Raw genomic sequence first — 25,758 nt, forward strand, 5'->3', positions numbered from 1 at the left:
AAAAAAAAAAAGAAAACAAATAACAAAAAAATATAAAAAAGAAAAAATATGTATATTAGATAAACTAGTTAAAAAACGTTAAAAAAGAAAAAGGTAAAAGTTAAAAAAACATTTTCGCAGTAGAAGAAAAAATAATTGAAAAAAAATTAAATTAACTGCAAGACTAAAGAATCATGGGGAGAGAGACATGAGTTCCATGCTTTGCTTTCTCCTCCTCTGGAATTCCGCTGCTCTCCTTGGTATTGAACCTGCACTCCTTGGTAGGTGAACTTGGTCCTGGAAGGATTTCTTGTTGATCTTCTGGGGGAGGGCCCTGTTGGAGTGATTCTCAAGTGTCCTTCCCCCAGGCGGAATTGTACTGCCCTTACCAGGGGCCGGGCTGAGTAATCAGCTCAGGTTTGCTTTTGGGAGCTTTTGTTCCCTGAATGCTTTCCGTAGATTTCCGGAGGACGGGAATGAAGATGGCGGCCTTCCAGTCTCCGGCCCGGGGGAGCTGAGAGCTTGGGGCCCCACTCCTCAATGCACCCTCAGAGAATAATGCCCAATTACTCCCATATCCCTGGCTTTCGGCTGCACTCCGAGCTCACCCAGCCTGCGACCCGTTCAAGGTAACCCCGAGCTGAGAGCTCACTCCTCAGCTCTGTCTCTGTAGCCGGCTTTCCCACTCTAATACCTGTAAGCTCTGCTACACTCAGACATCCCCAGTCCTTCTGTGACTCTGCGGGACCTGGGGCCACGCTGACCCCGCGTGGGCTTCACCACCGTTTAGCCTCTGGAACGATGTCCCTCAGTGGAACAGACTTTTAAAAGTCCCGATTTTGTGCTCCATTGCTCTGCCGCTTGCCGGGAGCCGGCCCCTCCCCCGCAGTCTATCTTCCCGTCGCTTTGGATTCACTTCTCTGCCAGTCCTACCTTTCAGAAAGTGGTTGATTTTCTGTTTCTAGAATTGCTGTTCTTTTTCTCTTTGATCTCCCGTTGGATTTGTATGTGTTTGCAATCTTTAGATAAGCTGTCTAGCTGATCTCCTGCTACCTGATGTAGTATCAGCCTGCTACTTCTCCGCCATCTTGACTCCTCCCCAAGATTCCGTTTTTTTAATGGCTGCATAATAGTCCATTGTGTGTATATATATATATATATATATATATATATATATATATATATATACTACAACTTCTTTATCCATTCGTCAGTTAATGACAGTTGTGCTCTTTCCATAATATGGCTATTGTTCATAATGCTGCTATTAACATGGGATACATATGTCCTTTTGAATCAGTATTTTTGTATCCTTTGTGTCAATACCTAGTAGTGTGATTGCTGGATCTTAGGGTAGTTGTATTTTTATCTTTTTGAGGAATCCCTTTTTGTTTTCCAGAGTGGCTGGACCACTTTGCCTTCTCACCAGTAGTACATGAGGGTTCCTTTTCCTCCACATCCTTGCTATTTCTTGTGTTTTTTATTATAACCACTGACAAGTATGAGACACATCAGTGTAGTTTTTATTGCATTTCCCTGATAGTAAATGATTATGAACATCCTTTCCTGTGTCTGTTGGCCATCTGGATGTCTTCTTTAGAGAAATGTCTGTTCATGTCTTCTGCCCACTTTTTTTTTTTTTTTTTTAAGTTGGATTATTTGTGTTTTGGGTGTTGAGTTTTATATGATCTTTATATATTTTGGTTACTAATCCTTTATCAGATATGTCATTTGCAGGTATCTTTTCCCATTCTATAGGTTACCTTTTAGTTTTATTGATTATTTGCTCTGCAGAAGCTTTTTATTTTGTGTTGCACCAATAGTTTATTTTTGCTTTCATTTCCCTTTCCTTAGGGGACCTATCTAGAAACACGTTGCTATGGTTGATGTCAGAGAAGTTACTACCTGTGCTATAGGATTTTTATGATATTGGGTCTCACATTTAGGAATTTAATCCATTTTCAATTTATTTTTGTGTATGGTGTAAGAAAGTGATTCATTCTTTTGAATGTTGCTGTCCAGTTTTCCAGCACCATTCTTTGAAGAGACTTTTTCCCATTGGATATTCTTTCCTGCTTTGTCTAACATTAATTGACTATATAATTGTGGATTTATTTCTGGGCTTTCTACTCTGTTCTTTTGATCTCTGTATCTATTTTTTTGTGGCAGTACCATACTGTTTTGATTACTACAACTTTGTAATATGACTTGAAGTCTAGAATTATGATGCCTCCAGGTTTTCCTTTCTTTTTCTTTCCTTCCCTCCCTCCTTCCCTCCCTCTTCCTTTTCTTTCCTTTTCTTTCTTTCTTCTTAGTTTCGTTCATTGTCTTTTTCAAGATTGCTTTGGCCATTTGAGGTCTTTTGTGCTTTCATACGCATTTTAGGATTGTTTGTTCCAGGTCTATGAAAAATGCTGTTGGTGTTTTGATAAGGATTGCATTAAATGTGTAAAGTGTTTTGGGTAGTATAGACAATTTAACAATACTTGTTTTTCCAGTCCATAAGCATGAAATATCTTTCCATTTTTTTGTGTCATCTTCAGTTTCTTTCCTCAGTGTTTTATACTTTTCAGAGTACTAGTGTTTCACCTCTTTGGTTAGGTTTATTCCTAAGTATCTGTTTTTTTTTTTTTTTTTTTTTTTGGTCTAATTGTAAATGACATTGTTTTCTTAATTTTTCTTTCTGCTGCTTCATTATTGGTTTATAGAAATGCAACAGATTTCTCTACATTGATTTTGTATCCCTGGCTCTATAGAATTTGTTTATCAGTTCTAGCAGTTTTTTGATGAAGTCTTTTGGGCTTTCTACATAGAGTATCATATCATCTGCCAATAGTAAAAGTTTGACTTCTTCCTTGCCAATTTGGGTATGTTTTATTTACTTACTTTTGTTGTCTGATTGCTGTGACCAGAACTTCCAATACTATGTTGAACAAAGGGCTGAAACTGGACATCCTTGTCTTGTTCCTGACGTTAGGGAAAAGGCTCTCCATTTTTCCCCATTGAGAATGATGTTGGTTGTGGTTTTTTCGTAGATGGCCTTTATTATGTTGAGGTATGTTCATTCTAAACCTACTTTGTTGAGGGTTTTTAACATGAACGGATGTTGTACTTTGTCAAATGCTTTTTCAGTGTTTGTTGAAATGATCATATGGTTCTTACTCTTTCTCTTATTAATGTGATGTATCACACTGATTGATTTGTGAATATTGAACCACGCTTGCAACTCAGGAATAAATCCCACTTGGTTGTGGTGAATGGTTTTTAAATGTATTGTTGGATCCTGTTTGCTAGTGTTTTGTTGGGGACTTTTGCATCCATGTTCATCAGAGATATTGGCCTATAGTTCTCTTTTTTTTCTGGTGTCTTTATGTAATTTGGTATCAGAGTAATGCTGGCCTCATAGAATGAATTTGGAAAGTTTTCCTTCCTCTTCTATTTTTGGAATAGTTTGGGAAGAATAGATATTGACTATTAAATTAATAGATATTAATTAATATTTAAATTAATTAATATTAATTAATATTTAAATTTCTTTTTATTATGTTCAGTTTTATTATGTTCAATTAGCCAACACTGTAGTGTTCAGTGATTCATTAGTTGCATATAACACCCAGTGCTCATCAGAACATGTGCCCTCCGTACCCATCTTAACTGTTTTTTAAATGTTTGGTAGAATTTGGCTGTGAAGCCACTGGGCCTAGACTTTTGTTATTGGGAGTTTTTTGACTACTGATTCAATTTCTTTGCTGGTAATCAGTCTGTTCAAATTGTCTATTTCTTCCTGTTTCAGTGTTGGTAGTTTATATGTTTATAGGAATTTATCCATTTCTTCTAAGTTGTCCAATTTGTGGGCATATAGTTTTTCACAATATTCTCTTATAATTGTTTGTATTTCTGTGGTGTTGGTTGTTATTTCTCCTCTCTCATCTGTGATTTTCTTTATTTGGGTCCCCTCTCTCTTTTTTTCTTGATAAGTCAGGCTAGAGGTTTATCAGTTTTATTATAATTTTGTTAACGAACCAGTTCCTGGTTTCATTGATCTGTTCTACTATATTTTTAGTTTCTATATAATTTACTTCCACTCTAATCTTTATTATTTCCTTCCTTCTGCTGGTTTTAGGTTTTTGTTATTCTTTTTCTAGGTCCTTTAGGTATAAGGTTAAGTGGTTTATTTGAGATTTTTTCTTACTTCTTGAGGTAGGCCTGTATTGCTATAAATCCCCCTTAGAACTGCTTTTGTTGCATCCTGAATGTTTTGGACTGTTATGTTTTCATATTGATATGTTTCTATGTACTGTTTTAGTTCTCTTTTTGTTACCTAGTTAACTTAACTTCTATGTATTTGTGGTTTTCCAGACTTTTTATTGGGGTTGATTTCTATTTTTATAGCATTGTGATCAGAAAAGATGTGTGGTATAACTTCAGTCTTTTTAAATTTGTTGAGGTTTGTTTGTTATGGCAGTAACATTTTCAACAGGTTACTTCAGTATATTTATCCAAGGTAGTATGTCTTTTCCCCATTCCCCATTATAGTAGTGGTTGTTAGGGAGCTGGACATCCTTCATTGGAGGCCACCTAAGCCATTGCTTACATTTCCTTATTCAGGACAAAGTTCCTGAGAACATGGTATCTAGAGCTGTGTTATAACCTGCTTCTACGAATTCTATATAAGAGCTTATGTAAATTTAAGGAACTACTTTGTGTTATGCTCCTGCTTTTCTTAACTGTATTTTATTCACTATAGAGTAACGGGAACATTTTTGTGAGTTTAGATTGCCTTCATGAATGCACCAACTCATTTTTGTGAGTTTAGATTGCCTTCATGACTCACCAAGAAAAAAGAAAATGAAGTTCTATTGACATAGAATTTGTTTCCTACTATAGCTAACAAAACTTACAGACCTTATTGAAGGAACTGAGAAGAAAGTATGCCTTTTTCCAGTATTGACTTGTTTTCTTTTTGTGTAAATTTCACAAATTGATTAAGGAAAGCAGTTTACAAAATTCTTGCCTGACTGTGAGAACAGAGTCTGCACTAGCTTTGTTATGGCTGTATTTGTTCAGCAGTAACTCTGTGGTACTAATATTTTTGATGAATGTTATATAGTCATGTGTGGGTTAATGATTCTCAACCTTTTTGTTCTCAGGAACTCCATGCCCTTAAATGTTTTGATGACCCCAAAGAGGTTTCATTTGATCTTATCATGTCCTTTCCCTTCTTTTTCTTTTTCCCTTCCCTTTCTATGGGTTCACCTTATCAATACTTATTGACTGGAAGTTAGAATAGGAAACATTTTAAAAGTATTAATTCATTTAAAAGTAGCAATAATAAATTCATAAATAGTTATAATTTTTTTCATAAAAAAATAACAATATCTCCAATCATAAAAAACAAAGAGAGGAGTGGCATTGTTTCACATTTTTTTCCCCAAAGGTGTTTAATATTAGATTTAATGAAAATAATTGGATTCTTATATCAGTTTCTACATTCAGTGTGCTGCATTATGTTCTGGTTGAAGTATGTGAAGAAAGTCCAGCTTCACATAGATATGTTCTTGGAAGGGGTAAAATATTTTAATAATCTTTTCAGATAATTATAGTTGTTCTCCTTTGACACTACACCAAAGTCAGCATGTTTTAGTTTTTTAAAGATTAGTTGCAATGTGGAATCTGAAATCACATCAATGAACTCTTTGTACTCTAGTAAGCTCAAGATTCACTGGTCTGTCTTGCACTTTGAGTGACTCTTCTACACATGCATGATTTTGGAACATTATGCATTTGTAAACATACCCGAATTGTATAGGTCTCTTTATATAATATTTAAAAATTATATTTGATATTATCACCATCAGTCCCATTAGAAACAGCTTTAAATATTGGGAAGCTGTCAAGGTTACAATAGTGGAAAAATATTTTCCAGAATTCTAAGTTAACTGTAAGCTTGATTTGCCACTGTCAACAAATACTCTGAATGTTTTTTTTTTTTATTAAAATGACAGGCTTTCTCTGTTCACTTTCATGAAAATTCAAATATATCTATTAATATATATTAATTCATTCATTCATTCATATATGGATATATATTCATTCGTCTATCCATTCATTCATTCATTTATGGGAAGAGAAAGGGTGGGGAGGGGCAGAGAAAATCTTAAGCAGGCTCTGTGTCCAGCCTGGAGCCTGATGCGGGACTGGACCTCACAAGCCCAAGATTATGATCTGAGCTGAAAGCAAGAGTTGGACGCTTAACTGACTGAGCCACCCAGGCACCCTGAACTAATTTGATGGTTAAAAAATGTAAGAATCTATTTCTATTACATGGCATGTTTTAAAATACATCGTGTTGTGAGATAATTGTGTACTAATGAAAGTACCGTGATGCATTTAGAGGTTCATTAGTCAACTCTAGTTGAAGAAAGGGAGGAAGAGAGGAAATTCCTAGGCATAGTGATGCCAAATGTCAAAACATTTAAAAGCTGCAATAGAAAAAATATTTTCCTCTTCTGTATATTGGAAGTGGAAGTATTTGCCCTCCTTTACTTTTTTGTTGTTAGGGCTTTCAGAACTAAATAGTATTTCCTGTATTCCTAAAAATGTTTTGAGAACTACCCACATTAACTTATGACCAACCAAAGGGTTCATTTATCTTGTGTGTTTTAACCTTTTATAATAAAGCAAGTGGTCTGATAAATCGATTATGTGTCAGGAAGAGGGTGTAGCTGTTCAAACCTAAAGGATTTCTTTTTGTTTAGATCCATTTTTAGTATGTATGTGGGAGAGGTTAGCTTGTGAGTTAAGGACTTAATGGTATTTCAAATTCCTGGTCAGCTCTTCAACTCCTGTCTTTTATTTGTCAAATCTAAGTCTTCATAGGTAGCCTTCTATTCTGTATTGTAGGGAGACTGAGGGGGAAGCAGTGTGCGTTTGTTTAGTGGTAGATTACTTCCTTGCAAATATAGGCTAAGGTTCTTACCTTTTGTTTTTAAACACTGCCTGGCTGAGTACTAAGCATTTTCCATTATTGATAATAGTAATAATAATAATAATACCACCACTGCCAACATGGAAGTAGGAACATTACCTTTCACTCAGTTGGCATTTCACTCAGATGTCTTTTGAATTCTTTTCAGCTTCATTTAGCTCTTCTTATTTTTCCATCTCAGCAAATCTGTTTTGACTTTTTAAAAACAGGTAAGTCAACAAGGTAAGGGCTGGAGCACACTGATTCACAGAAACACCTGTGCTTGGGACTTGAGGACATTGCTCCACAATATTTATTTGTTAGACTATGACAGCTAGTGGTGAGGAGTTTTAGAATGTGTCACAGCTGTAGATGTTAAGTACTAGATGTAGCTGTGATTGCTGTCACCTGTTCTGATATACTGTCTGCTACTATAGGCATTAAGACTTTTTTTTCTCTTAACCTGTTATGTCTTTCTGTATTTTTCTGGCCTTCTATAAAATGTTGTAAAGTAATATTTTTGTGGAGTAGATCTCTGCCTCTTGCATGTTAATAGATATACATGTTTAAGAGATTTGACCCTCTGGGAGTATTATCTTAACAAGTAAGAGTGGAATAAGAATTATTTTTCATATTCATGTAATGGCAGTGTATTGCTTGGCACATGATAGGTACTCTGTAAATGCTATTTGTCATGAATTCTTGAACCCAAAAGTTAATTAAATGAAGTTCAATTAATACATTTTTATTAAGCCATATGTAGTATTAGGTGAGGAAACTAAAAATATTGGTAAGGCAGTTATTGGGCCAGCGAATTCCTCTGCTAATTGGAAGGAAATTTCACAGATATAAGCTGTTTTACCATGGGGGATGTTAGTGGTAGCAGTAGAAATACAGAAGTAGTGAAATTGAAGGAGGGAGTTATTCCTGGCAGGGATGGGGATGGTTTCAAAAGGAGGCTCATTGTCTGGCCATCAGATCTGACCTAGCTCTTGAAGATGAAGAGGATAAAAAGGACATTCTTTTTGTTCTGCTTCTCTCAGAATGTATTTGAAAGATAAAATAGGTTTCCTGTCTGACATTAATATCAATGATACTTTGGAATGTTTGCTTCTCTTATAACCAGGGTTGTTTTTCTCTGGGTCCCATGCTCACTGTTTTTACATGCCTTGTTTTGCAAGAATTGCCTGAGGTTCCATCAGTTGAGGAGGAAGTGGAAGAAACAGAGTCTTGGGCGAAGCCTTTGGTCCACCTCTGGCAGACAAAGTCCCCAAACTTTGTGGCTGAACAGGAGTATAATGCAGCCATGGCCAAAATGGAGCCACACTGTGCCATCTGTGCTCTCCTCATGCCCTACTACAAGGTAATAACGGTGGCGGGGTCACTGCCAGGTTTCTTTACTGCTGCGCTTTCTGTATGACTGTAGAAACACAGGTGAATCATTTTAAGGTATGTGTGTACATGGAAAGGGAGACGTCAGTACTTACGTAGCTACATGGCCGTTACAGAATAGCAAACAGAATTTTTGAGTGTTACTAGACAGCCACTTCTGGTGGTGCTTTATCATTTTAAAATAAGTGATTCGTTTGTCAGTCTTGGTTCATTTCAGTCAAGGAGCAGTTCTAAACTTTTTCAGAAAGAAACACAGAACTTAAAGCTTAACAATAGTAGAAGCTTTGCAAAGAGGGAACTTGGCCTTAGTCTGTTTTGTGTTTGAAAATATCGCTCTCAATAATTGTCAACTCTGGGCCCACATTTATTTATTTATTTATTTATTTTTATTTTTTTATTTTTTTTAAAGATTTTATTTATTTATTTGACAGACAGAGATGGCAAGTAGGCAGAGAGGCAGGCAGAGAGAGAGGAGGAAGCAGGCTCCCCGCTGAGCAGAGAGCCCGATGCGGGACTCGATCCCAGGACCCTGGGATCATGACCTGAGCCGAAAGCAGAGGCTTTAACCCACTGAGGCACCCAGGTGCCCCTGGGCCCACATTTAAAATGTCTCTCTTTATCTTCCCACGTGGAACATGTGTAAGATACAGCAGGACTCAATACAAACTGGATTGTTCAGTTCACCCTCATCAGCTAGCTGTACGTAGTATTGTCATCAGTGTTATTCCATATGTCATCCTGATGGCATTTTAGCTCACTGAGGGCCACATTTTCTAACACAAACTCAAAGTGATCTTCAGGAATCTAGTATGGGTGGAACTTTGTGACCTACTTTAAGATACAATATTTTTATAAAGCGTATTGATGTGAGCATTGTGTCCTGAGTTATAGTCTCAATAATGGAATCAGAAGTATTTTAAGATTGCTTCTCTTTTAGAGTTCGTGTAAAGTAAGTGCTTTTTTGTTCAGATATTTCAGGGCATGAAATTGGGTGATATGCCACATTTTCAGCTTTGAAAATAGAGGAAGTAAACTTAACTCACTTGTCTTTGATGGGCCCTTGTGACTGAGAAACTATTTTCTGTTTAGTCATTGAATGTCTGTGTTTTCTTGGAAAAATTTAACTTTTTATTGACTCTTATTTGTATATCATATTTTGCCTGTGTATTTCCCCAATAATTAAAAAAATTCTCACTAAACTTATAGGGAAACTTTTTAATATAAGATCTCTGGAGATAAGATAGTTCATTAATTAGAGTTTCAATTAAGCACTAAATGTTTTTCATATATTTTGGTAAGGGATGACAATTTTATTTTGCACATTATATTTCCTTATTTAGTGACATTTGCCAGATCTTTCTGTTTTGAGGTTTTGAAACTTTGTGGTGAGGCAAAACCTTCAAAAATTCTCTAAAAACTGTTGCAAAGATTAAAACTGAGGTTTTTGAAAATACTCCTTCAAGTATAACCAGGTAATATTTTCAGTAAATGAAATCAAGTCAGCTAACTTAGTGTAAATAAAGAAATAAAAATTCCTCAGAAATATTGATGCTTTCCCTAAACTATTTATGTAAGAATGTAGTTTTACCAGGTTATCAACTTTTTCGTACAAGCAGATATACAGAATATCCTCCTGTTTCTACAGCTTAGCTTCTGGATGGGAGCCCGAAGAGGAACATTGATAAAAAGCTAATAGTTATATCAAGGAAAACAACAGGAAGAACAGAAGCTGGAAGTTAGTGAATGGAACAGCTATTAGTGGATTTGAGTGACCAGAACAAATGATGAACTTTTTTGCATGTTTTTCACTCATGTGGGAATATTGTGTTTTTCAGCCAGATAGCAGCAATGAAGAAAATGATTCAAGATGGGAGACAAAATTAGATGAAGTGGTTACTCCGGGAGGAAAGACTAAGCCCCTCATTCCAGAGATGTGTTTTATTTATAGTGAAGAAAATATAGAATATTCTCCGCCTAATGCCTTTCTGGAAGAGGATGGAACAAGTCTTCTGATTTCCTGTGCAAAGTGCTGTGTACGGGTTCATGCAAGTAAATGAATCTCTCATTCATCAATCACTGGCTTTTCAGTGTTTTACATAATCTTTGTTTCTCACCCTTTTGTCCCCTGCCAAATCTATTGAATTGAACTATTGGCATTCTTAATGGTTAGATCATTCTTTCTCACATTTCTTCTGATAAAAGTATAAGTATAATAATCCCTTTTTCTACAGTTTTGTACAGTATCAGTGGAGAGCAATTTTGTTTTGTTTGTTGTACAGATGTGGGGACATTTTGAGGCTCCTTTTGCAAATTTGAATTTTACTTATTTTAAGAGATAGTTTGTAAAAACTTAATTTTAACCTCTGATATTAATTCATGATTATTTTTCTTTGTACTTTTTAAGGAGACATGACTGTTTTTTCAGTGATTTGGGGAATTATTGTTAAATTTAATTATAGTTTAATTTTTATTCTTTGGGAGGGTAAGGAAATCTGTGTTGCCTTCCAAGGGGAGAACAGTCATTACATTTGTTTTTCCCTGGGACTGAGATGGTCCTGAGATGGTCCATACCTGCCATAATTTGGTAATTTCACATCATGGGATACATGGCAAATACATAATTTTTTATTTGCCTGCCATGTAACTCCTCTAAAATGTGAAAAGGGAGCTATTTTTTACTGCAAGTCTATTTTAAAGCATTTTAATATTCCAGATCTTGCCAAATCATATGTCATGCTAACATAGTTATGTATGGTCTCTGTAGCACGAATGGTTATAATAGAGGCATTACCTTCTATATTTACCCCAGAGAAACACCAGTCTAACATTAGGGTTGAAATAGTCTTGGTGTCTATCATTTATTGATTGATTAGATACTGTCAGCTTCCCCAAGAGATTTAACATTATGTGTTTGAAATATAGCAACCTTCTTTACTTATATCAATCTGTAACACACACACACACGTATATACACGTTCACCCTCACATTTTTATAAGTTTATAACAGTCAATGCATCATTTCCCAAGAAAACTGGGATTTAATTTTGATTCCTGAATGTATAAGCTATACAATTTAACTGTAGTATTTCATAAACATGTGCTTGAACTAAACATTTTATAGTCTTGGCTAACTATGATAGGCTTTTCTTTGGTAATTATATTTCTGTTATTTTCTCTTTCACTTAAATGTTATAGAAATTTGATATTAAAAATTACTTCTTTAAATCTTTCAAAGCCCTTTGAAAGGCAGTCAGAGTGACACATGTTTGTTGGTACTGTATAATTGCTGCTTATATTTGGATCATCAGCTATTGCCTTACATAGTTATTTTGAGTCAGGCATGTATTGAATAGACAAATAGAACTGAAGATACCTCTTCACTAACTGTGAATTGTGCATCCTCTGTCCCTATCACTGAGATTAAAGCTAATTAAGCATAATTTTTGAAATGTCATTTTAAATTATATTAATTTGTAAAATATGTCAAAGTTGATTTATTATATTATTTTAAAGCTTTCCTAAATTTTCTTTCATGAATTGCAGCTTATTTTGAAATACATTTTGTATGAGTAAAGGACAAGGCCCAACAAATTAGAAATTTAATTATTTTGCCCATTCAAGAATTATCAGATAATTATTGTGAGCATTAGTAATGATTGAGACCCATATTCTCATGTTTCCTGAGACTGATATCCTTTTACAAGGCATGAGAACCAAAAGTGTCTTTGAAGACAGCCTTGGTTATGCTTTGTTTTAAGCAATGAGAATCAAAAATGCTATTATGGCACTGGGTATGGTGCATAAACAATGAACTTTGGAACACTGGAAAAAAATAAAATAAAATAAAAATTTTAAAAAATGCTATTATGGTGGGCAGTTGTTCTGATTTTATTTTTTCAGTGCTAAAATATATAATACTACCAAAATGCAAAAGACGTAATTCATGGATCCATACTATTATTTTATAGGTTGCTATGGTATCCCTTCTCACGAGATCTGTAATGGATGGCTATGTGCCCGTTGCAAAAGAAATGCATGGACAGCAGTAAGTGGCCTATTTTAATATATTTTAACCCCTCTGCTCACTCTCTCCACTGTGAACACATTTAATCTATCATTAAGGTAAGGCTGTATGCATGATTTTGTGTGCACTTACTTCTATACTTAATATTTTTCTGATCTTCTCTTTTCAAATCATCCTATCTAATGGCTCTATTTATCATATAAATATTAAATAAATATCTAAGTGTCACTCCTCTACTCAGGAGCCTACAGAGACTGCCAGTTTATCAGAGCAAGTCTAAAATATTCCTTCATTTTCCTGCCTAGGTCTATTTTGTAGTTTTTGAAAATAAATATTCTAAGTCACACTCAAGGTGAGGATCCTCCCTGACCCCTGACAAAACCATACTCATACATAACTTTTCCACTGGTATGAGGTCTTTCCCCACTTATTCATTCATTCATTCATACTTCAAGAAACTTTGGGATCTTGCCAGGCATACTGTAAACTTGGGACAGATTCTTTCAACAAATGATACCCTGCTTAGGGAACACAGATTCCTCCTCATCTACCTTGTTTTTCCTAATGAACCCTGTTGAAACTTTAGCTACATCCAAGCATTAAGTTATAGTAACTCACCATGTCACCTATTTTTCCATTTAATTATGTGCTACTTTGATGATATTTCTTAAAAAAATTCTCTTTCAAGAAGCATCAGATCATTTTTGAAAGTTAGGACCTGTTAGATCTTAACATTGTATCCCCACTCTTAATCTCAGAGCAGGTGATTTCAATTGTAATAGTAGCATTTACTTTGTTTCTCAATGATCTCTAATGACAATGAATTAAATTTCTTTGCAACCAGAGTTAAAATCCTGAGGGACGATAAAGGGAGGAGGAGCCTTGCATGATAAAAATTTATGTCATGATACAAATGTTTAGCTCTCAGTGTTGAAAGAGACATATGGTGACTGTAAATTAAAGATGTCTGAGAATGTCCTTCTGAATGATTTTTTTGCTGGCATTCACTTTAGGTACTAAGGGAAAAATGAGGGAAAGTATGGACATTCTTTATAGCCCAAATAATCTGATCTGTTTGGTGTTAGAGGTAATATCTCCAATTTAAGAATTCTTTCATTAGGGGTCCCAGAAAACATTTTTGTATTTCCTTCGATGTGATCATTATATTAACAAAAATTATATAAATACAGAGTATCTTAAAATCAGCCTGGAAGTCTTGAAGTAATAAGTATATTGAGTTCTTATTTACCATGCAGGTCTTATATTGTTGTATGAGCCAAATTAAAGCTTTGTAGAATCAGTCTAGCCAGTGATGTCCTCTCATTCACCCTGAAGTATAGGTTTCAAGATTAGAGATATTCTAATCCAGTTCACCAAGGCATGAAGAATTCTTTATTCCATCTACAATTACTGCTTGACTTATGTGTTTACACCCTGAGCACTCCTGTTTACCCAAGGTACCATTGTCCTTTGCATGGCAGAGCCAGGACCAGGCCGAGGCTGTCCACCCTGATTCTAATGCTGCTTGTGATAGCTTATGCTGTTCTCCTTTAGCATGTTTTAAGAAGGAAATACTAGATTAATAACCCTTTAGAACTGATTTAAGCCTCCTATTAGTCTTAATCCCTCATACCCTCAGAAAATATCTTTTGTATTTTATTATTGATACCCTGTAAATCTCTTAAAGTTTGCAAAAGAAATGAAAACTCTTGAATACAATTTTACAATAATTTTTTTAGACCCACGTAATACCTTATTTCTAAGTTGAAATGATCTGAATTCATAGTGCACCAATTGTTTTTTCAACTTATCCATTTGAATGGACTTTGTCTATGAAGCTCAGATCCTATTTTTTTTCTCCTGAGAGATCAGTGAGTTGCAATTTTAGCATTGCAGAGAAGTAAGTGATAATATCAATGTTTTGGTTTTAATTCCCTTATTCAGTGTGGCTATGAGTGCTACAATATTAATTTTTAGTAGACAAATATGATTCTTTGGATTTTGTGGCTGGAATGATTGCATTATTATTATTATTATTATTATTATTATTTTTTATTTGACATACAGAGATCACAAGTAGACAGAGAGGCAGGCAGAGAGAGAGAGAGGAGGAAGCAGGCTCCCCACTGAGCAGAGAGCCCGATGCGGGGCTCGATCCCAGGATCCTGAGACCATGACCTGAGCCGAAGGCAGAGGCTTTAACCCACTGAGCCACCCAGGCACCCCATGATTGCATTTAAAAAAAAATATTTTATTTATTTATTTGACAGAGAGAGAGAGACAGCAAGAGAGGGAACACAAGCAGGGGGAGTGGGAGAGGGAGAAGCAGGTTTCCCACTGAGCAGGGAACCTGATGCAGGGCTCCATCCCAGGAACTTGGGATCATGACCTGGGCTGAAGGCAGATGCTTAATGATTGGATGATTGCATTTTAAAAGTATCCTTAGACTTCTTCAGGAATCAGTCTCACATTGTCAGTTTTAGATTCTAGAGAAGTCTTGGAACTCCTTTCAGTGGAGGCTCCAAAGGAGCTAATGGAAATCTAACCGTGCAAGGGAGGTCAAGTAACATTTGATTGATGGTTTGTACATCATTAATTCTAATTCCTAATTATTTCCTGGGATTTTCTTTTTAAATGTATTTGTAAATGTAAGACTTATTATTCATTGTGAATGCAAAATATTCCGATAGCATATTTTGCTTGGGATATATATTAATACAACAGATGTGACTGTTCTAGCTAATTGTTTCATTTTATGCTGAGTACTTTGCACACCTGGAGGGTAAGAAGAGGGTAGCCTGAAATACCTTATATTTATCTTTTTAAAGTATATGTGAGACTTGAGTGTGGTGGTTCTCTTCTTTAAAGATCCATTTTAAAGACTTCCCATTGGTGGATGAATGGGTAAAGAAAATGAGGTGTGTATTTATATGTATATGAAGATGCACAGTGGAATTTCATATTCAGCTATAAAAAAGAAGGAAATCCTGCCATTTGCAACAACATAAGTGACCTTGAGAGCACTATTCTAAGTGAAATAAGTCAGGGAAAGAAATACTGTATACTCTATTTTATATGTGTAATCTTAAAAGAACACACTGAACTCATGGGAGCAGAAAGTTAATTGTTGATTGTTGGGAGCAGGACATGGGGGAAATAGGTAAAGGTGGTTAAGGGTACAGACTTCCAGTTTTAAAATGAATACATTTTGGGAATCTAATATACAGCATAGTAACAACTATAGTTAGAAATACTCTATTGTATAGTACTGTACTTGAAAATTGCTAAGATCTTTAAAGTTCTTGCCACAAAAAATAAATAAGTAAAAGAAATTATGTGAGGTGATGGATGTGCTACCTAATCTTATTTTGGTAATATTTCTCAGTATACATACATAAATTAAATCATCATGTTGTACATTTTATGTTATACATTTTAAACTTAGATATTAAAATATCAATTATATTTAAGTAAAGCTGAGGGGAAAAGGAGACTAGAATAGTAACTGTATCATGGAGGTAAGCATCAATAATTTAAATTTTAGAAGCAAAGGCGCTGTAGGTATTATTTCATCTAATGATGGAAAGTAGTCGGTTTTGTCACTGTCAGCCCTGGCAAGGTAACTGAGGATGCATGCAAAGCTGGAATCAGTGCTGACCAGCTGTCTTTTGATTTACCAATTCTAACAAGGGACATCACTCTGGCCCCAACTGTTGTGATAGTTTTTAAGTAACCAGAGGCCAGAGCTTTGTCTCATTTACCTCTGTAGCACCCTTATCACCTGTGCGGTGTTGGTTCATTTCTGAAGGGGTGAAACATAAAGTAAGAAGGTTGTGATCACAGAGATATGGGCCAGACCTTTGTGGCCTTCAGTGCTCTCACTGTTTCCAGAGTCTCGCTCAGTGCTCACTGTGTTTCCTTTTGCTATTGTTTCTTTACTTTATCCATTTGTGTCCGTTAAAACAAGAAAGAAGAAGCCTCAGCTTCTTTGCAGCTTTAATTGAATGGGTTGGGGGAAGAGATAAGTTACAAATTTTGGATTGTACCCCAACTTAGATTCTAGGATCCTGGTTTTATATCCAAATTCAAATGAAATGAAATAAAGAACCCCCCAAATACCGGTCGATCCTGAGATTTAGGTTGTACATCCCATCATTCTAACTAAATGTTACTGCTTTGTGCCGATTTTCCTATTTCAGTACAGCTCAGGTGAATAGATGCAACTAACTGAAAGCTATGTTCGAGTTTATGGCTTATAACTCAGCTCTATTGGATTATTTTATTTTCAGCTATTTGTTTTCGACCTTTTTGTGACTATTTATAAAATGGATTTTGGAGCAGTTTTTACTCTGTTAATGTATGCCTTGAGAGCACATGCCAAACATTTCCAAGTTCTGTTTTTAGGTGTAGACTGTCAATACTCTGATTCTACCATGTTTTTCTTATTTTGATTTTTAATGTGAGTCTAATCACTTTTGATCTAATTTGCTATAGTTTTCTCTAATCTGCATCTTTTCACTGTATAATGACTACAAGTCACTACTAATTAAAAATGCTAGTATTCTCACTGTAAAGACATAGAATATGTATTGCTTTCTTTGAAACTTTTTTTCCCACCTTTTCTTTTTTATCCCTACACTGAAAAAAAATTTTTCCATTCTGGGTATTTCTGTGAAATACCTGACTATTCCTTTAAGGATACACTTCTTATTATGAAGAAAGATGTTTGTTAGATGTCTGGAATGGGCCAGTAACCTGAATACTTACTACTATTCTAAAAAATAATAATAATAATAATAATTGATATGCTTTATATTATGTAGAGTAAAAATAGGATTTTCTATATTATCTTTTGAAGAATTTATAATATAGAATTCCACAGGGTAAAATAAATATCATCAGGTTAAGGAGGTTAAAAGGAAATATGGATAAGATTTTCTTTTCTTAAAATTTAAGGATAATGTAGGTGTCTGGGGATTTTTTTCTGTCTAGGTAATTTGGATATTTCTTCAGGGACCTTTCAGGGGATAGGGGCTGTGAAGTTTTGTTTTAGTGCCATAAGTGGTGGTGAAAACTGCGTGTAAGGATTGGTAACTTATCTTGGAAAGTCACATCATACTCAGATTTATGACTTTGACAAATCATGAGTTGCCAGTCTTCTATCCTTGGCAGCATTAAGCCTGTGCTGTACTTTTCCATTGTCAGTGTGACCAATTTCAAATAAAGTGTGTATCATAGACACATTGTGCTAGGTCTTTCTATGGAGCTTTTTATTACCTTAGATAATTCTCGGGCAGGTAAACACAGTAGCTCACATACTTAAAATCTAAACAAAATCCAAATTAAAGAAAGATTTAAAAGCAATATAATGAGAAGGCTCTGTTAGAGATTATATCCAAGATCTCTTCTGACCCTAAAAGCCCTTGATTCTGTGTTGCTTTGTATTTCCATTTTGCTTTAATTAGCTTTCCTTAAGAATTGGGGACCTTCAAGCATACTAAATTTATCATGCACTTCTTAAACTAGTCAGAGGTGTTGAATAACAGAAAAGTATAAGAATACAAGTGGCACTGATAATTATCGGCCAGATCAGTGTCATTTTTATGAGCTAAAGAAAATTTTTAACAAACCAGTGACCTCAAGGTCCTACTATAACTTTATCTACTTGCTACTTGGGAATGCATGACAATATGCATTATCTAAATTCTTTTTTATTTCAGTATATCCCATTACACTTAATTTAGGAGAATTTGTTTCAGTATTTTTGCTTACAAGTAATACAGTATTAAAAAAATAACTGTATATTATATTCTTGGGCAAATATTTGCCATTGTATGAAAAAACAGATTTTGTAATGAAAAATTGAAAAAAAAAACACTTTATAGGTTGGAATTTTCATTTTGTATAATGAAATGTATAAACTAGGTAATTGCACACATCTATTGAATAGCATTTATTGTACTATGTAGAATAATAAAGTTGTATTATATATGTGTGACATATCTGTAATAACATTTTTTCCCCCAAAATGGTTTCAGGAAATCAAAACCCAAACATGAAATATGTTTTCACATTTATTCACTATGCCCTTTATTTTTCTTGTTTTTTTTTTTTTTTAATGGAGTAACATAGATATGAACAAGTTATTCCTTAATGATAATTCGGGATTTGAATTTCCTTTCCTCTTATAAAGAATGGAATATGGAATTGCAGTGATTAAAAGAAAACATTTTGGTGTTTTATTTTTTTACTGCTTGACTATAAGTAAGTGATATCTATAGATTAGGTAGTGGTTGCCATTCATGCCCTCTGAGGCTGAAAATAGCTATTTTATTTGACTTCTGAAAGAAAATGAACTCTTTTTTTCTGCATAAATCATAATCACAAAGTTAAATTCTAGAAATTCCTGAGGTGATCTTTACAAAACTCACTCCCATGGTGTTGCTAAAGCTTGTAGACTGGAAGAATCTAAGTCATTTGTTGGAATGCATTTGTCTGAACTCCTGATTTGGCGTGTACCTTAGTCTGTCAGCTTTTAGGTCTCAGTTAAAAATGATTGACCTCTTGGAAGTGGTAGCTTGTCCGATCTTTGAGAACAGTTAAGTACCAACCTGTGTAACTTTCTCTTTACTCTGTCTGATGATTGGGAAGGTGGTTTATTGGGTAGTCTTTGGTTCCCGCTTTGCATTGAGACTGGGTCTTGTAGATGGAGGTGCCTCTGTTATGAAGCAACTCTAACTTAGCTCTGTTGAATCTCAAGGTAGTGCTTTCCCTCTCTCCATAATAAAGAGTTCTCTTAGGCTGGAGATTATTAAAGAAAATCTGTATGTTTAAGGTTTATGTTACCTTTGCCACATAACACAACCCTTACCCTCTTTAGTTCCCCAGATAAAAATAATTGTACTGATAACCAATTTTAGAAATTGCCAATCATTATACTCTTTGAAGTCTTTTATTTAGAAAAGTTTTATTTTTCAGCTTTTGACTTACAAATTCAGAATAACAATTGATTTAAGTATAAACTAATCTAAGCAGCATATAGCTTCCATAAAATGTAACACTGATAAGGACTAAAGAATTCTTTATCTCTGTCAGAAATCTTCTTTTACAGATAACGAACCAGGGTTTTAGAGAGTCAGTCTTTTGCTCCCTGATTCCCCCTACAATATGGTAAGAGAGCCTGGATTCTTGGCAGTACACTGGCCTTCAGATTTCCAGGCCCAGACTCATTTATCTCAGTTTCTTGTTTTTAGAGTGGGAAGAAGGCTAAGCAACTGGCCAGTTTTTGAACAACGTTTTTGAATGATTTTTGTTTGTTTCCATTGAAAGTCAATCCAGCACTAACTTCTAGCATAATTATACTAGAATTTGTTATCTACTTTAATGTAGGTTAATTAGCATTACTGAGTGGTTGAGTAGAGCAGTTTCTTTACCCTTTCATATTTACTCTAGTTTCTGCCCAGAGGACCTTCCCCAGAACTGGATAATCTTCTGAATCCAGTTTCCCAACTGACAATAGCATTGACATTTTTCTTTTACGAAGAGCTCTGAAGTGGCTTTGTAGATCAGAGCCATTGATTTTTAGATCAGTTTGGCTTATGGCCTTGAGTGGTCATGGTGGCGCTGCTGTGCCCTGTGATGTGTTTTATGCTGTATTTTTTTTTTTTTTTAATTCCTTGAGACACTTAAGACCAGGTGATAGGAGGCTGTCAGCCTGAAAGGCTGACTTTGATCCTCATATACAGTGAAACTAGTAGAAAAAGAAAGGCTCTGTTCTTGTTAAAGGCAGGGCATTCACAAGTGCGTGGTGGCGGTTTGTAGTCAAGTGGTTGCTTATGTAATTACTCCTCTCCATTGAGGTGCCCCTGTAAGCCACTAGCTGGGACCACACTCTCCCATTTGAGGAAATACATTTGGCTTCACAATTACCTCTTGCTTCCTGAAGAGGCAGAGTGTTCTAAATAGCTGCAGCCTTAAACCTTGGCTCACGAAGGCCAGGGTGGTAATAATTATTTTAAATTTAACCAAATAGAACAGCACATTTGAGGATATCAATTATCCTGACAATGTGGAAGCCTTCCAGTTAGGGAACTGCTTACAGGCTAAAAAGTCCCAAATCATTTTTTTTTCTTTACTTTCTTCTTCCTCCCTCCCTCCACTTGGTAACAGAGAGAAAGAGAAGTCTACACAACTTATTATAAGTGGAACTATATTCACAAATAGCTTCTTGATTGAGAACAAATGCCTCATTAATCTTAAGTGCTTCAACCAGAGAGCACAAGTGAAGTCAGGAAGAATAATGACTGACATTATGGAGAACATAACATACTGTAATACACACCAGGATGTGCATGCCTGGAGGTCACCGGGCTACAAGACACATCTCCTTAGCAATGAGGAAAGGGAACCCTGGGGATGGGGGGGAAGTGCAGTGCAGGCACTTCTCATGAATAGCAAAAATTATCCAGTGGCAGGATGAGGAAATCAAGTACTTTCCTATTTGTTACAGAAGGTGATGCTGGGAAGAAAGAATAAACCAGCCGGGTTTTTACTTGAAAGCCAGATGTTGTACTGTTTTAACAAAGTAAGGTATATGTTCAACTTGAAGTACTTTGCTCAGGTTCCTGGAAATATGGTTATGTAAATGCATTAAGCTTCATGTAGATGATCTCTGACCAGTCTTAAATTATAGAGGTGCTTCTTGCCACTGCTCATGTGCTTGCCTTGCTACCCTGTTCAGATAGATACTCTGCAAATCTCAAATTAATTTTTATATTGGTGTAAGCAGTGCTATTAGGAAGATAAATCCAGGGAAAAATTGAATTTGAAATAAACAGAGTATGTATGGCTTTATATTCTTCTGTTATATTCCATTCATACAAATGGTTGTATGATGACATTTAAATAGTTATAATGTAGTAAGTGCACACCCCCTCCCCAAGATGTCCATGTTCTGATCCCTGGAACCTATGAGTGTGTTTGTCAATGTTGCATAAAAAACAGAATTATGGTAGTAGATGAAATTAAGGTTGCTAATCAGTTTATGATATCTGGGTTTACCCAATGTAGACTCAGGGGTCCTTGGCTATGGAAAAGGGTGGCAGAAGAGAAGGTCAAAATGAGGTAAAGTGAAAAACTCTTGACCTGCTGTTGCAGGCTTTGCAAATGGAGGAGGGCCATGAGCCAAGACATGCAGGCAACCCCTTACAGCTAGAGTCAGAGCAAAGAAAAGCTAGAGAGCCTCCAGAAATGAATGACCTCAATGACACCTTGATTTTAGCCTTTGATTTTAGTGAGACCCATTTTGGACTTCTGACCTAATGAACTATATAAATTGGTGTTATTTTAAGTGATGAAGTTTGAGGTAATTTGTTACTGCAGTAATATAGAACTAATACAGTATTCAGTAGAAAGCCTTTTGAAAGAGTCATTCATTTGTTTTCACTCTTAACTGGCAGTGTCCTTGCCCAGTCTGAAGTATGATGCATCTTTCTCAGACTGCTATTTTTTCTTTCTTACTAGCTCACAGTCTCTAGTTCCTGGAATCCAGGAGTCCTTTACCCCACTGTGACTCCCAGTATTGCTCCAGCTTTTCAGTCTCTCCCTCCGCTCTTGCCCTTACTATTGTTTTTAGCTAATATGTTTGCTTGAGCACACTTCCAGCTCTCCTTCCACTTGCTTACTTTGTTACTGTCCATACAACTCAATCCTGGTAAATCCTATTATGTATCAGCTCTGCACCTGAATTCCTGTAGCTGAATATGGCTGTGGAGAAACACCCACTACGCAGATTGCTCTTGCTTTCAGCTTGTAACTGTTGGTGTGTCCTCAGGGATGTGAGTAATTCATGCTGCATTCCCATCATGCAGTCCCTCTACCACTGTCCAGGTTAACTGTTTCATAGCTCTGTCACCTGAAGCTTCCATTCTTCTCCCCCATCCTTACTCTGACTTTGTGAACTTACTTCATATTTCACTGAGCAACAGGAAACTATCAGTGGAGATCTTCAAGTTTCCATCTGCATCATATCCACAATATCTCTGCTCCTACCTTTGGCTACCCCCTCTCTTATTATACACAGGATCATAGTTCCAATGATTCATCCCTTTCTTTCCCATACCAGCAGGTTTCCCCTCTCTAGGTGATTCTCATTATCATCCAAATAAGCTGCAATTCCTTCTATTTTCAAATAAACTGATAAAACCTCTCTTGATCCTTCTTCCTTACCAGCTCCACCCTATTTCTCCATGCCTCTTTGTATAGTAACACTCCTTAAAAGAATTGTCTTTATTAATTCAAGTATCTATTCTTCCTTCAAGTTCTTCTCCACCCCCACCACTTCTCTGTTAAACTTATTCTAGTCACAGGCTTTGCCCATGTTTTATAGAATTTCTGTGCCCGTCAGTTGATCACTGTCTCCCGTTTAAAGCACTGTTTTCTCTTGGCTCCCAGAACCCCACACGCTCCTGCTTCTCCTCTTTCTTTACTGTCATTTCTTTTCATTCCCCAGAACTCAAACCTGGGCCTCTTCTCTGTATTAACCCATTTGGTAATCTCATCCATGTCATAGCTTTGATGCTTTTAAACAGCAGCTAGTCATTGATGGCCTGTATTTATCAGTGTCTAGCTCAGCCTGTCTCCTAGGTTGGGGAGCACTATGGCCAACTTCATGAACAGTGTCTCCTTTCACATGCCTGACTGTCCTCTTTTTGTTTCTACCTTTTTTTAAAAAAGTTTTTTTTAATTTCAATTCCAGTGTAGTTAACATACAGTGTTCATTAGTGTCAGGTGTACAATATAGTGATTCAGCAATTCTATGCATTCCTCAGTGCCCATCATAACAAGTGCATCTCCATCACCTATTCACCCCCTACCCCTGGTAACCATCAGTTTGTTCTCTATAGTTAAGAGTTTGTTTTTTGGCTTGTCTCTCTTTTTTATTCCTTTGTTTATTTGTTTTGTTTCTTAAATTCCACGTATGAATGAAATCATATGGTATTTGTCTTTCTCCAACTGACTTATTTCACTTGGCATTTTTTATTTCTCCTCTTGAACCTTTATTGTCTGTTGTCAACACAGCCATTGGAATGATCCAGTTAAAATATAGGTCAAATTATGTTCTTGCTGTGTTCGAACCTCACTGTCTCAGTCAGAATAAAGTTGTTGACTTTTTTCATGGCCTATGAAGTCTTATTCCTCCTCTTAAATTTCTGATCCCCCTTCCTATTAGAAAAGGCCAGAATCTGCTGGCATCACTTTCTGTAGATTATTCCATGGCCCACTCCCATAGCACTTGACATCCTCTACCACTTAAATAGTCTCCTGGTTTAGTTTGTCTGCTATCCCAGCAGAAGGTAACTTCATTGAGGGCTGGATCTTTGTGATTCATTGAAATTGCCCAGTGCTTGGAACATGATGATTAACCAATATTTGTGGTTTTACTTATAGTACAAAATTGATGTGGGCATTTAAATTGGAGAATTCACTTGCTAGTATGAAATTCACTGGAGCCTGTGGAATATCCACTCAAAAGATGACTGCAGGAAACCTGTCATTTAGTTTCCTAATCACTCAGAATTCATGCCAGCCCTGTCCTTATGTGAGATCCTGTTCCCTCCTCAACCCTGATAAATGAGCCACATCTCCAGAAATGGTTTCTTCCATGTTTTGTTGATCAGCACTTTGTAAGCTATCTTTCTGTTAATGTGGTTAATTACTCTTTGTTTTCCAAGCCCAGACAGCCCTATTTTATGGTTTTGCATTTCTGTTATGAACATGGCAGATAAGTAAATACTTCAATTTCATAATTTTCTATAGCACTGAAAATTGGCTTTAGTGGTACTTACGGATATGTCAGCTAAAATGAGAGCTTCCTATGAGGTGGCTTGAGAATGTTGGTATTGGCATTTCTTTAACTGATGTTATATAGAAGAGCCACTGGAACATGATTTCTCTCCGCCACAAATAACAAACAGGTGCAATAGCTAGCTGTATTATAACAATGTCCTTCTCACCACTGTTGTTAATGTTGTGTCAGCACTTTGATTACAAGCACTCTTTTTCACGGTTTAATAACTGAGCCATAAAGAAATCATTCCACATTGTAAATTGGTATACTTGTGGTTCATTGCAGTGGTGATTTTTTATGAAACCAAATTTTAAAAATACTTGGTAATGCTAGAAGGGGAGTTTTGTAAATGGTATTAGGTGAGGGAAAGGGACCTAAGCAGGAAAGGTACAATGTTCAATATATGATCTAATTTATATTTTTTCATTCAGCTTTTAGCTGCTCTGCTGTGGGGGGGAAGGGGGTGGGTAAGTACAACAGAATGGCTCCTTTAATGCTGTACTTGGGAGACAAGCATAAAAGCTATCTTATAGAATAATCATGTTGTGACAGGCATTTTAGTATTTGTTAGTTTTGTTTTAGGAGACATTGGTTCACTAGCAATATATCTAAATCTTTAGAATGGTGAGTCATTTTACACTGGGGTGTTATTGTTCTTGGAAAAAGCATGCTCATTAAACATGAGATAAAACGAAGCTGGCAATGAGCCCTGATTGTTGAATTTTATTTATTTATTTTGTTCTCTTTGGGTGTCTCCAGAGGTTAGATTACAAAGGGGTTTTGATACACTGAAAGACTCTGGAAGAATTCATAGTGCTCATTTAAAATTTTCATTTAAGTAAAGAAAATGGGCTAACCCTCCACAGTTAAACATTAATTTTAAATTACACATATTTAATAGAAAATGATTTAATTTCCTTGTCTGTGGGTTTTCTTTTTTCCTTTTTTTATTCTTCTTATTTTTTTATTATGTTATGTTGGTCACCATACAGTACATCATAAGTTTTTGATGCAGTGTTCCATGATTCATTGTTTGTGTATAATACCTAGTGCTCCATGCAATCCATGCTCTCCTTAATACCCATCACCAGGCTCACCCATCCCCCCTGAACTCCCTCCATTCTAAAACCCTCAGTTTGTTGCCCAGAGTCCGTAGTCTCTCATGGTTCATCTCCTATTCCAATTTCCCCCGCCTTCATTTTTATCTTCCTTCTCCTAATGTCTTCCATGATATTCCTTTTATTCCCCCAAATAAATGAAACCATATGATAATTGACTTTCTCTGGTTGACTTATTTCACTTAGCATAATCTCTAGCAGTCCCATCCATGTTGATGCAAAAGTTGGGTATTCATCCTTTTCTGATGGCTGAGTAACATTCCATTATGTATATGGACCACATCTTTATCCATTCATCTGTTGAAGGGCATCTTGGCTCTTTCCACAGAGTACTAAACATTGTTAAGACAGTCTCCCATTCTTTTTTTTTTTTTTTTTAATTTTATTTATCTCTGACAGACAGAGATCACAAGTAGACAGAGAGGCAGGC

The 25,758-nt window shown here is 35.9% G+C and overlaps 1 protein-coding gene across 2 annotated transcripts in view; it reads left to right on the forward strand.

Moving 5' to 3' along the window:
• The window catches only part of LOC111156570 (lysine demethylase 4C), a 467,853-nt gene that overhangs the window by 300,067 nt on the left and 142,028 nt on the right, over window positions 1–25,758 (forward strand). For both annotated transcript variants that reach the window (XM_022517552.1, XM_022517553.1), the window contains exons 13-15: window positions 8,128–8,309; window positions 10,174–10,387; window positions 12,307–12,383. In XM_022517552.1, coding sequence (XP_022373260.1) covers window positions 8,128–8,309; window positions 10,174–10,387; window positions 12,307–12,383 — 473 coding nt within the window. The remainder of the gene's footprint in view (window positions 1–8,127; window positions 8,310–10,173; window positions 10,388–12,306; window positions 12,384–25,758) is intronic.

This window comes from Enhydra lutris, unplaced genomic scaffold (assembly GCF_002288905.1).
Source record: "Enhydra lutris kenyoni isolate GAN:26980312 unplaced genomic scaffold, ASM228890v2 scaffoldscaffold47, whole genome shotgun sequence".
Lineage (NCBI taxonomy): Eukaryota > Metazoa > Chordata > Mammalia > Carnivora > Mustelidae > Enhydra > Enhydra lutris.